Source organism: Tenrec ecaudatus, chromosome 6 (assembly GCF_050624435.1).
Source record: "Tenrec ecaudatus isolate mTenEca1 chromosome 6, mTenEca1.hap1, whole genome shotgun sequence".
In the NCBI taxonomy this organism is placed as follows: Eukaryota; Metazoa; Chordata; class Mammalia; order Afrosoricida; family Tenrecidae; genus Tenrec; species Tenrec ecaudatus.
This window is the reverse complement of record NC_134535.1, coordinates 152,021,987-152,035,524: the sequence shown is the minus strand read 5'-3', so window position 1 is coordinate 152,035,524 and position 13,538 is coordinate 152,021,987. Positions and strand designations below refer to the sequence as shown.

Here is a 13,538-nt window from a genome sequence, read left to right as displayed (position 1 = left end):
AAAATTTAAACTATTATCAAGTGGATAACAACTTGTAGAGACCCTGCAGGGCAGGGTAGGGCTGCCCCCTAGGATTCCCAAGGTCATGCTCTTCAGCACGCCATAGATTTCAACTGTGAAATAGCTAATGTGTTTGAACTGCCAACCGTCCGGTCTGCAGCTCAGTGGTTTCGCCAGCGCATCACTTACTAGGGCTCCTTTTTTAGCCTTGGGGCCATTGATGGGGCCTTAGAAACCCGAAGATGAATTCCATTTCAAATTGAAGCGTGACTCTGATTTCCCATTGCGAGAGCTGACTGTTTTCCTTGCAGCCTTTGAATACAGGTCCTTCTCAATGTTTAATGAATTCTTTTGTTTTCTCCCAACAGTGTATCTGGTGGAGAACTCTTTGATCGGATAGTGGAGAAGGGCTTTTACACCGAGAAAGATGCCAGCACCCTGATCCGCCAGGTGTTGGATGCTGTGTACTATCTCCACAGGATGGGCATTGTCCACAGGGACCTCAAGGTGAGGCCACTGCTTAGCAACATCCTCCAGCCCCTCTCCAGCCCACAGTGAGGCTGTCGGAGAGAGCTGGCTCCAGTGGAGTGACGGGGCCTCTTGGATGTAGAGATGGGTGGAATGAATGGTGGTGATGGGGGTGTTGTATCATTTCCTTTGGGGTCAGCCTTAGCTTGAAAGGAGATGAAGACCAATCCGATCAGCCATTGTTTGGAAAATCTTATAAACAGTGAGCAACCCTAATGATTGCACTCTGGGCACTTCACTGCAAGAACCACATTTCAAAATCTGCCACACCCCAGGAGGAAGATGGGGCTTTCTACCCCTGTAAGAAATGACAGTCTCAGAGGTCTACCCTGTCCCGGAGGGTTTCCATGAATAGGAATCCACTCCAGGGCAGTGGGTTCGGTTCGTTTTCAGTCTGAGCAGCCATAGGGCCTAGGGCAGTTTCCTAATCTGTCAACTTGAGCGAATGGGGGACGTCTAGCCTGTAAATCAGGGCACAGCCAGTGAGGCCGCTGACCTATGTCTAAGACAGGTCGGCGTGGAGACAATTCCAGCCGACTGTGACCTGCGTGTTCCAGAGTAGAATGCTCCAGAGAGTTGTCTTGGCTGTTACCCTAACAGAAGTCAATCACAAGGACTTTCCTTCCACAGCACTGTCACAAACATCCTAACCCACTGCCATCAAGTCCATTCCAACTCTTAGCAAACCTATCGGGCAGAGTAGAGCTGTCCCTGAGGGATTCCAATGCAGTAGATCTTAACGGGTGCAGAAAGCTTCATTTTTCTCCCAAGGATTCTACCTGCTGACCTTGCTCTTGGCAGTTCAGTGCATTACCCATGATGCCATTGGGACTTTTCAGTACCTCTGGGTAGGTTCAAGTCACCAACCTTTAGCTCGGCAGTTGAGCCCAAGCCATTTACAAGGCTATGGAAAATCCTCTTCCGGTGTAGTTCTTCACCCCCTCTCCCAAGTTCCAGCCCCATCCCATCACAACACTGTGTGAAGGAAAGGACATAGAGGCAGAGGGCATGGGAGACATGGGAATTAGAAAGGCAACAGAGAAGATAAGTTAAATGAGCTGTAATTACAGTCTTGTCCTGGCTCTGCAGGAGCTTTTAGTTTCGTGACCCTTCCCCATGAGCACGAAGGATATGGGCCAAATTCAGCACTGCCTTCCTTCCCCGGTGTGTGTCGATACTAAAGGACTGGATATCAAAATTGCCAACCTGAGGAAGAGTGAGAAGCCTCGTTGTTAGACCCAGGCTGTACGCTGGCTTCATTCTACAGTGTGATGAACCGACCTGCAGAGCACTGTACCAGTCAAGGCAGGAAGCCAGCCCCATCTGTACCACTGATAAAATTAGATCATAAATAAAAGGGTTGTACTGTACTGGGGTCATGTTGTGCGCAGCACTGGGAATCTAAATTAATGTAAAGGAGAATGAGTCATGAATACTTGTTACAATAGAATTTTAGAAACTGTGGTACAAATGGCTGAGCACCTGGCTACTGGGTTAGAAGGTTTCGTCCAAACAGACGTATCTCTAAAGAAAGGCCTGTTGATCTACCCGCCCCACCCCCAGCCAAATCAACCATGGAAGACCCCACAGAGTCCAGTTCCATTCTCTCACATACGGGGTGCCATGAGTCAGAATCAACTCGACAGCAACTGGTTTACTGGCCCATTAGTTGGGACTGGGCTTTAAGATGTAAAATGGAATAGCTCCCCCTTTCCCCATTAAGTTTCACTATAAAACGTCTCTTCTTTTTAATTATTTTCATATTATATTTTTTCATTTTCCATGGACAACCATGTTGCGATAAGTTGATTCTGACTCACGGTGGCCCATAGAACTGCCCCCATAGTATTGCCAAAGCTGTAATGTTTAAAAAAGCAGACCACCACATCTGTCTCTTCCAATTAATAGCTGAGCACTTTAACCACCGGACTCCCAGGACTCCTTGTTGACCGGGGCCCACTCAACTTACTGCTGCCCAATCCATTCTGACTTCTAGTGGCCCTTAGAGTAGACTCAAACGGCAGCTAAGTGTTTCCGAAATTAAATCATTATGGAAGCAGATAGCCTCATCTTTTGCCTAAGAAGTGACTGGTGGGTTTTGAACCTCCAGTCTTACAGTTAGATGCCCAATGTTTAACCCACTGTGCCATGAGGGCTCCTATTGATAAGTGCCGTGGCCTTTCTCAGACTTCTTGCTGAATCCGAGGATATTTGCTATCTCCAGGAACATAGAAGCCGGGTAGGCTTACTTGGCCTCTTCATGCCAGATGGTGGGACCTTCTCTGCTCGGTGGTGTTGCCACCAAATGCCAGTACTGTGCTTTTGAAACACAGTAGGCGGCCTTTTCTAAACTAGTTAGTGTGATGGCCACAGAGATGTGGTGTGAGTGGGCTGGCTGTTTGTTCCTATTAGAAGTAATTTCTAAGCAGATAAGTCATTTCCTAGAGGGGAAGCATTTATTGCCCATTAGAAAGGCAAATGGGCATTCTGGGAGATAGTGATCATTCTTAGGAGAAGTACTTGCAACTCCCAGCCTGGGGAACTTGAAGATTACCAGCCTTGTAATTGTGCAAAGAACATTGCCATTGTAGGACCTTTGGGCAATCTCTTTGCAGAGACGCCAAGGAGTTTGATCCATGTGGAGGAAGTTGGGCTTAGAACTTTATATTTCCATAAACATTCAAGAAAACCTAAACAACCTCTATGATCTTCCAAACAGGGCAATCGAGAGCGTGAGCACGTTAATGTAAGATGAATATACAACGTGGGGTACTCCCCTGACATCTGTGAGGGGGCTTCAAAAAGTCCCTGGAAAACTGGGATGATGGATAATGGATTTTTTCCATCTACTGTTTGAAGTGCCCCTACTTACGTAGCTCTTTCTTCCTCTAGAAAGTTTTTCTTAGGCTCGGTTGGAGGAAAAAGCTACCAGAGATGATCAGTTGTTCTTTGGGAGGCACTGAGGTGGAAAGTACCCACTTTTGGCTCCCTGGATGGGGATAGGTGCTCCTTCACTTCCCTGGAGACGTATTGGGCCAGCAAGCTCTTGTTATGAGGGCCTTTCTGTGCCCTGTTGGATGCTTATTAGCACCCACTCCAAAACCAGATTCACTGCCATCCAGCGGGTGCCCACTCAGGCGACCCTCTGTGAGACAGGGCAGCACTGCCCTTGGGAGTTTCCAAGACTGGCACTGTTTACAGGAACAGAAAGCCCCATCTTTCTTCCATGGATCAAGCTGGTGGTTTCAAACTGTCAGCCTTTCAGATCGTAGCCCAACACATGACCACTATGCCACCAGGACTCGTCAGAGCACACCCACCAGGTGCCAGTAAAACCCCCAGAGCTGTAGCAACCAAAAATGCTCCCAGAGACGGCTAAATGTTCTCTTGGGAGAATGGCTCCCAGCCGAGAACCACAGGATTAGGGGAGTAACATATAACAGGACCAGATTGGTTTATTCCGATAAATTGGAATTTACTTGATGGCAGTGAGTTTGAGGGCTTTTTTAAGTTACTGAAGGGTTGGATTTGACCTTTCAACTCAGGTATTTGGCATCAGTTGTCTTGCAGATTCCATAATATTCCAAAGAAATAGTAAATGTTCAGGTGAGCCTGGGCCTCACAGAACCCCTCCCCATTCCAATCCCCATGCTGCCACCTGGGAGCCTCCCATCTGCATTATTATCCCTGAACAGGTTTCTCCACCTAATTTCCTACCCGCCCCCACATCCCACCCCCATGAAAAGCCCCCTTGTCTTCAATATGTCTTAAATGGAAACTGTTGATCTAAACTGTAAATGGCCAGTAGATTTAAACGTCTGTGAATTGGAACTGACTCGATAGGATTCGTCTGGTTTGGGGTGGAGGCGCTTGTTCTTCAGGGGAGCTCGCTAATGATCCAAATGAGTGTCCTGTCAGAGGGGGTTCCTGGCTCTCTGACGGACCCTTGTCTGGAGGGAGTCTTACTTAGGAACCTGTGAGTTCACTAACCTCCCGCTCTTCCCTGCACACCTTTACTGCCAAGGTGCTGGACAAGGAAGGTTAAAATAGCTTCAACCGCAAATGGAGCTCACTGCCCTTGAATCCGACTCATAGCCACCCCGTGAGTCAGAACTGCCCCTGTGGGCCTCCAACTGCCAGCCAACGCAGAACCAGGACACCACCAGGGCACCTATTAAAATAGGGTAAATAAGTATCAAATGTATTTTCAAACAGTTTTTCAAAATAAGATGAATTCATTAAGAGAAAGTAGAAGTCAGACACTCAAGTGAAAAAGCCTGCTCAGCCGCCACGATCAGATTTTCTCTGTTCATCAGTGTCTAACTCCTAAGCATGCAGAGAGCCCACGAAGCACATACACTGATTGCAGGAGAGTCTCTCTCGCTAGACGTGGTTTCCCCACCACACACTGGTTCTAAGTTCATTACTGTCCAGACTCCAGGAAATTTCAATGGCCGGTAATTTGGAAGTCAGTTGCTCCCCAGAGCACCTCCGGGTGAAATTGAACCTCTCGCATTTCACTGAACAGCCCTGCGAGTTAACCCTTTGTGCCACCGAGGGGCTCCAAGAATTCGCTGAGAACATCCATAGCATACCTGAGTATCCTTCAACGTGGTCCCCAGAAACATTATCACTCTGTTCATTGTCATCCCCTTTTCGAGCCGTCTTGTGACGGCATGAAGAACGGTGGTTTTTCTTGGGCCCTCAGATTGTCTTTACAGAATTTACTCATCACCATCCCCTGGGGCGGGGGGGGGGGGGAGCACTCTGGAATACAGGTGCCTGGTCCACCTCTGGACGCTCTGTCGGGCTGTCTGGTACCCAAGACTCTCTTGGCTGATTCTGCTTCATGACAAGGCCAAGAACCACTTTTCTCTATAAGTCTGCCCACTCTACACAAGAGTAGTGCCTAAAATTCAATATGTAGAAGCCAAAGCTTCACCTCAAAGCGATGACCGGAGAGAATGTGGCCTCACTCTTGGGGGTGGGAGGAGAGCCAGACCGAGAATAACTGACAGAGTGATTTCCGGGATTAGGTTCTTTGCATTTCCATGTAAGATTTAGGTTCCCTTACATCCTGTAATATTGTGAAGCTGAGAGACACGATCAATTACTCAGTAGATCTTTAGAATTTTCCTCATGGGTAGACATTACTGGACAGGAGAGGCTGTCAATGACTGACGCCTCTCCCTCTTCATCAAGTGAACTAGCATTTCCCCCTTTCCCCCCAATATTGTGGGCACCTATTCTGTGTTCAGGTTCTCAGCTGGGTCGTCTGGGAGACAAAAGAGGGCCAACTCGCCCATCAGTTTCGTCAAGCCCTTGCCTCATTCTTTGCTCAGGACAACAGCAGATGTTCTTAGCTTTATCCCCTGGCAGCCCTGCTTCTCCCAGTGTGAGAAGTCGGTAGACAAGGGTGCCAGGGGATGGCTTCCTCCTTAGACATGAAAAGCTCTCCTCAAGACATGGCTGCTGCTCCTGAGCCCCTCGTGCATGGGCATGACCGCTGACACTGCAGTCTTCCAGGGGAGAGAGGCCCCCCCACCCTCGCCACCCGGAACCATCCTGAGATCTTGACTCTGTGCTGTGCTTCATTGCGACTTGTATTCTGTACAGAGATGCAAACATCACAGCCCACGCTTTGCAGGGAAAGCAAACAAAAGCTCGCAGTACCTATGGGCACACGGCTAGGAAGCCCTGGATCTTCTGAGCCCAGTTCTATCTGTGAGATGGTCCCTCTGCTTCCCACGGTGGGGAGGGGTGGCTGTCAGCTAGCCTCAGGGGGAGCCTTTGGCACAACTGCCGGAGCTCCTGGACACTCCAGATGGACTGAGAGCAGGAGCGAGACCCAGGGAGTAGGGAGAGGTTGAGAAGGAGAGTCGCTTCCAAACAAAAATACAGAACTGAACTCATTTATCAAAAACAAAAACTCAAACAACCCACTGCCGCCACGTCATCGTGACCCCACATACAGGATGTTCGAGACTGGTGCCACCAACGAGCAACCGTCTTCATGACTCAGCTGGTCACTGAACCGTTGGTGGTTAGAACCCGCCGGCACTGCTGGAGAAAGAGCTGGCGACCTGCTCCCATAAACATTACAGCAGGGAACCCCCAGGGCAGGTCTCATCACTCCTGCAGGGTAGCTCCAGTCCACATCAACCAGATGTCACTCAATCACAGCAACACCTGAAAACTGCTTTGATCTCCAGGCCACCCTGCTTCCCCCAGTGTGAGAAGTCATGGGACAAGGGTGCCAGGGGACGGCCTCCTCGTTTGCCTCACCATCTTGTGAATGTTTTAAACTCGAGAAAACAGGGAAAATGGGCGGGTTCTCATGGCACGTGTATTTGTACCAGCTCCTGCCCAGCGCCCCATACATTGCTTTGCGGTAGCAGTGTTTTTATGGATGTGTCAGTAGGTGAAAAGGGTAGGTCTGTTCTTAAATGTCTATGATAGACTGTAGAGTTTGGCTTTGTAGGTTCCCACAATGAACCCGGCTTTAAAAACAGTTGGTTTGTTCCTTATTTTGTTTCCAGCCCGAAAATCTACTGTACTACAGTCAAGAGGAGGAGTCGAAAATAATGATCAGTGACTTTGGATTGTCAAAAATGGAGGGTAAAGGAGATGTCATGTCCACGGCCTGTGGGACCCCAGGCTATGTTGGTAAGGACACTGAGAGTGCATGGGGAGGGGATGGGTTTGTGGGGGTGGGATGTGGATGTGTGTGAGAGTGTGTAAGTGTGTGGCTACATGAGTGTTTTTGAGTGTGTGTACATATGAGGGTACATGTATGAGTGGATACGTGTGGGAGTGTAGATGAATGTGTTTATAAGTGTGTGTGTGTGTGTGTGTGTGTGTGTGTGAGTGAGAGAGAGCTTTATCAATCATCTTAAAGCATTTGAGCCTGCCTTCATTTCCCTTGAGGGGGAAAATATAAAGGTTGAGAGACATTGGGATGACTTAGATGGGAAGCCGAAGGGAAGTGATTTCCCCTGAAACCTTTAATAGCTGAACAAAAAAATCCTATTTGACTTGGATGTGGGCCCCACTGGAGGATGGGGAGTTGACTTCTATGAATTCCCTGCCTCTAATACCAGAAATATTTCATGTATCTGTGTTTACGTGATTTCAGTAAGACACTGAGATAAAAGTGCAGACATAAATAAAACACTGCAAGGGTCGAGATAGAAAGCAAACGAACTCGCTGCCATTGTGTCGATTCCGACTTACTGAAACAACCAGAAGATATCGAATCAAGGAGCTTGATGTAAGCCTTGTTGTTGTTGTTGGATGCCATCGAGTTGTCTCTGTCTCAGGGCAAGCCCGTGTACAACAGAGGGAAACACTGCCCAGTCCTGTACCGCCCTCACATGTCCTATGTCTTAGCCGTTTGATGAAGCCTTCCTCTTTGTCACGGCCCCTCCACTTTGCCAAGCATGATGTCCTTCCCCACGCACTCAAACGAGTCACTATCCCGAATCAACACATCCAAAGCAGCAGTGGCTAACCTTTTTCCTAGACAAGGCTTATGTTACAGCACTGCCTACATCAGAACCTCCTAATTCTTTGGGCTAGCCAACCTCAGAGTAGAGAAGACAACAGGACCCTGAGATTTGTCTTCTGCCCTGGGGTGCCCGGGCAAAAGAAGTCCACTGAAAACATTTGAGAAAATTTGAAACCATCTTTTACATCAATGTCTGAGAGCTCTCTGGAGAAACAGAGCCAGATAGATACATGTATGTGTGTCTGAATACGAGGGGACTTCATGGAATAAAAAAAATCAAGGGATTTTCCCAGGAGCAGTTTTGAAGCCCCCTCGTGTGTGTGTGTGTGTGTGTGTGTGTGTGTGTGTGTGTGTGTGTGTAACCTGCGAGCCTCCAAAGCCTCTGGCCTTCTCCCTGACACATGGGGTCTTGATTCACCAGCCCTGATACTCTTTCTTCTAAAGGGCCCCGGGGGTGGGGGCGTGGAGGGGTGGGCAGACAGTGGGTTAAGTACAAACTGCATTGTCAAACTGCATTGTTCATGGCTCTTACCTACCAGCCCCTTTGGCAGATCCAAGATGAGGCTGGCTGTTGGCTCCCAGAAGATTTAGTTTCATTAACCCCACAGAGCAGTTCTACTCTGCCCTATAAGGACCACTGTGAGTCAGAAGCTACTCAATGGCAGCGGAGAGAATCTTACAAGGTCTTTGGATTGATTTGCTTCAAAGAGTTGGCTCACACAGTGTGGGGGGCTGGCACATCCAAATTCCATGGGTCCCCTATTAGGCTCCTGACAGCTTGTGTCCCAAGCTCCTTAAGTCAGACAACAGGAAGAATGTGGGGGAGAGTTTTACCAAGTACTTATGTGTAGCCTAGAGGCAGAACACACCCTGTGAAACTCCCTTTTGGTTCTTAGATCTTCAACTGCATGGTTAGCTAGATTATAATGTGAAAAACAATCTGCTTTATTGCTTAAAGCCAAGTGATTTAATCACGTGTAAAAACTCTATAACAGCAATCAGACTGATACTTGGTCCAACAACTGGGAACCACAGTGCAGCTAAGTCGACACCACAATTAAGTGCCTACTCTGTGCCAGCTTCTGGTCTAGTGCCGGCAGTGAATAAAGCAGCCAAAGCCCCTGCCCTCTGAGACCTTACTGCTTACTTACTGTTTAGATAAACAGCGTGGTAAGTGCTGTGAAGAAATCCAATGGGATACGAGGGGATGTTGAGTCTGGATGGCAGACAAGATAAGAGGCATGTGAAAGTTGGGAACAGCATGCTCCAGGCAGAGGAATTCACTGTGCTGAAGGCCTCGTGAGGTGCGGTGGAGTCGGCTCTAGCCCATCGTGACCCTGTGCACAGCAGAACCGAGCACGGCACGGTCCTGAGTCATCCTCGCAATTGTTCTTAAGCCTGAGCCCATTGCTGCAGCCACTGTGTCAGTCCATTTCCTCGAGGGCCTTCCTCGTTGTCGCCACCCCTCCGTTTGACCCAACAGGATGTCCTTCTCCAGGGACTGGTCTCTCCTGAAACTGCATCCAAAGGATATAAGACAATGTCTTGCTGTCCTTGCCTCTAAGGAGCACTCTGGCCTTCCTTCTCCCAATACAGATCGGTTTGGCCTTTCCGCGGCCCGTGGCACTTTCAATCTTCTTCCCCAGTCCCTGGGGAGATGCCGAGGGAACACAAGCTAGCTATGCTTCAGAGAAGGGGGAAAGCAGGGTTAAAAGGAGTCATAGAAGATGGAGAGCAAGGATAAATTCCAGTCGGGCAAACCTTGATGATTTTTCTTAATGAGAATCTTAAGTGGACGGTAAACATGAGGGGGCAATGTTGTCCAATCAGCATTGTTTCTGTTTGTCTTTGACCCAAACAAGTAATGTTCCCAGGCTGGCTGAGGAAAGCAGGTCTCAAACTGAACCAGACTGTGGACACCAGAGCAGGGTAGGAAACTGCACATTCCCTTCACTGCCCTTCCAGGCTTTCCATAGTGACGGGTGTTAAGTCACAACTGGGAGAGAAAGGTGGGCTGAGAGAAAAAATGAGGGGAAGGGAGCAGCGGGGATGTAGACCAGACCGACTGCTGTCCAGTTGGCTGCACCTCAGGGTCATTCTGCGTGTCAAAGTAGAACGGTGCTCCAAAGGGTTTTCCCGAGAATTAGATCACAAGATCTTTATCCTGAGATCACTTGGGTGGGCTCGAACCTCCAGCCTTTGGGTTAGAAGCCAGTGTGTCGACTCTCTGCATCCCTCAGGACTAGAAGGAAGAGCCCCAGAGGGTGAGAATGTGGCAAGACAGGAGACACTGTTGAGTCCTGCTCTGGCCCTACTGCTGGTAGAGATGGTGTCCCTGGACTCGACCCCTGCACTAGGCAGAGGAGGAGAGAGGACTCTGATCATTTGGGGGAGGTCTGGTGGCCCAGCGAGTTAAGCATTGGGCCTCTGACTGACAGGAAGGCAGTTTGACCCCTCCCCCCCACCATTGCCTCCATGAAACAAAAGATGCTCCCCTGAAGCCCATGGGGGCAGGTCCTCTCTGCCCTGTGGGGGTGCCCTGCCTGGGAATGAACTCAGCGGAAGCAGGCATGGGTGTGGGTCTGCATGCAGGCCTGGAGGTGGATTTACTGTGCAGTCAGCACTTGTTCCGTTCCAGTGCAGTGACAACATGGGCGCCTGCCTGGGCCAGCTGGAGTCCCGCTGGTGTAGACGCTTCTGTCTGCCTGTGTCTGGGGTGGCAGCCGTGGGTGGAAACGTGTGTGAGGGCTGTGTACAGATATTCAGCAAGCAGCATCCCAAATGAATTAGACGGGTTTGTTCTCCAGGCTGGGAGGGATGCTCTCCACAGCAGATTCTCGGGCGCCCAGGCTTCCCCGGCCCCTCCTGTGTTCTGCCCAGCTTCCCCTTGTTTTGATGGCCTGACAGTGGCTGTGAACGCACAGATTTACGTATGCATCATGCTGCTCTCAGAGTTGGCTCCCTAGTTGGAAAGCTCTAGCACGTTCAAAATTGATTTTTGCATCTTTGTGTTTTGGCAGGGGCTCTGGGTGTCCACGTGGAGCAGTCTGATTCTGCTTCCTGCTCTGTCGGGTGCTGATGAGTCTGGGAATGGGGTCTAGAGGCAGTCCTTGCTCTAACTATCCCAAGTTGCGGCAAGGGGAGCCATTGCATAATGCTGGTGTCAGATGTAGAGATTTCTTTGAGCAGCGGTGGTGGGGACAGAGAAGAATATAGATTTTCATTGTGCTCTTGCTTCTTTGGAGAGTCGGGCTGTCAGGTGAGGCCTGTGGCGTGGACACAATGCATACAGCAGGGCAGGGGTTAGGTTGTGAAAATGAGTGTCCATATATGCTGGGCAAGGAACAGCTGAGTTTGCACTGTTTCCTTCCCCACAGTCTGCATAACAAACTCCTACTCAACCAGCAAAACCCAGCTTCCATGGTGCCATCATTTGATATCTATTCCTAACTCCCCATCTTTTCCTTTACCTACCCAGGTCTTTGACTCTTGTCTCATTACAAGGAGGTAGTAAGTGAGCCCTCAGCACCTAACTGAAAGGCTAGTGATTGGGATACACCATGGGGAAAGATGAGACAGCTGCTGACGTAAAGGCAGCAGCCTTGGAAAGGATGAGGCTAGATGGGAACTCTGCCCTGGGGGGCTGCTAGGAGCCAGAATCACCTCTACTTAACAGGCCGTTGACTTTCACATCACAATTTGGATGACAATGCAAAAGCATCCATACCTGTGTTTATCTTACCTTAACTGGCCTGTGGGCTTGTAGTTTTCTGACCAGGGAAGGGGTGTGATTCATCTCTGCAAAGCTTCACATTGAACTGAATCCAGACCCCGAAAAATGTGGTCATTTTTCCTTCCTGCCCTCCCCTACCTTTCTTTGAACATTCATTCATGGAAGTCCTGTGGTGTGCCATGCACAGTATTGGGTGCTTGAAATGCCGATGTGAAGAAGACACAAAGCCTGACCTCGAAATGTTGACAGTGTTATGAGAATCAATGACAAACATAAACGCTGAATAACCGCTGGAGAGTGCTACATCGTTAATTCATTGGATAGTGATTTCGTTGGTGCCTACTGGCTGTTGGAGGCACCAGGGGTGCACCAGTGGAAAGGTAAAACCCCACCCTCAAGGCACCTACATTTGAATGGGAGGGAGACAGACTCAAGCCAATAGCTTCGTCATGTTCGTGGCACTAAGTGCTCTGGGGAAAAAGCAGAAAAGAAGTAAGAGGTGTGTAGAGATATGGAGGGGGTTGCCATTTTAAATATGGTGGTCAGGTCAGGTCTCATGAAGAGCCGTGAGTAAAATGACAATGGGTAGAGGTGTGATCAGGAGCCCTGGTGACCTACCGTGACCCCAAAGGTTGGCCTTTGCACCCACCCAGCAGCTCCACCAACATCGGCTCCCCTGAGGATGACAGCATAGGAAACTCTGGACTCATCCTAGACCATCACATGGGGCCAACCGAAGTCGAAGGTCACTTAGCACCTAACATCCACGAGGATTTCATCGAGGTGAAGGAACTAGCTGTGGCGTTTCTTGGAGAAGGAGCTTCCAAGCAGAGGGAAGAGGAGGGATGGCCCTGGGGCAGGAGCATGTTGGGGAACAGCAAGGGTGGGTGAGTGAAGGAGAAGTGGAGAAGAAAAGGGCAGGGCGAATAATGGACCAGGACTCACACATCACTCTACAGATTTTAGTTTTGGCTCGAGGCGAGATGGGAAGCTATTGGAGAGTGCTGAGTTAAGGCTGGCTGTGACCTGACTTTTAACCAGCTGCCTCTAGGCTGTGGAGTCTAGGAGATAGACTGGGGTAGAGACGTACTGCAGTGGGGAGGGGCAAGGGCAGATGCAAATAGACTAGCCGGGAGTCCCTTGCATTTGCTTAGGTGAGAAAAATTACAGGGGCTAACACCAGACTAAGGATCCACCATGGCTCAGTGCTTCAGCACACAGCTGCAGACCAAAAGGTCAGCGGTTTGCAGCCACCAGCAGTTCTGTGGGGGATTTCAGCCTAGGAAACCCTTTGAGGTCAATATGAGTTGAACATTGACTGGATGCAGCTAATTTTCATAACAACAGGACCAGGTTGGTAAACAGGGAAGCAGTCAGTCTTATGTATGTGAAGGTTTACTCATGATTCACTGTTTACACATGATTTCCCAAAACCGGAATGGCGCTGGGCAGAGCGGAGCTTTCGTAGTACTCATTTGTCCCACTAGATGAGAACAGAGCAATCCGCTCTTAGTGCATCCAGCGGTGTTGCCTGGGAAGGTTCTCTCTGGTCACAGTGAATTTTTTCATAAAGCAGTTTCACTTGAACCTCATTTTTTGTCATGGCCGATTTAAGAGAACAGTGTGTGGCTGTGAAATTTTGTGTCCTGCTCTGGAAAAATGCCACAGAAACTGTTGTGATGCTGGACACTGCTTACAAGGACAGCACTATGGGAAACACTCAAGTGGCTTTTCTGTTTCAAAAAAGGTGACATGTCGATCGATGACAGA

The 13,538-nt window shown here is 49.2% G+C and overlaps 1 protein-coding gene across 3 annotated transcripts in view; it reads left to right on the top strand.

Annotated features, from left to right (window-relative positions):
• CAMK1D (calcium/calmodulin dependent protein kinase ID) overlaps window positions 1–13,538 on the top strand; it is a 475,430-nt gene that overhangs the window by 400,083 nt on the left and 61,809 nt on the right. For all 3 annotated transcript variants that reach the window (XM_075552372.1, XM_075552371.1, XM_075552373.1), the window contains 2 exons: window positions 369–507; window positions 7,068–7,194. In XM_075552372.1, coding sequence (XP_075408487.1) covers window positions 369–507; window positions 7,068–7,194 — 266 coding nt within the window. The remainder of the gene's footprint in view (window positions 1–368; window positions 508–7,067; window positions 7,195–13,538) is intronic.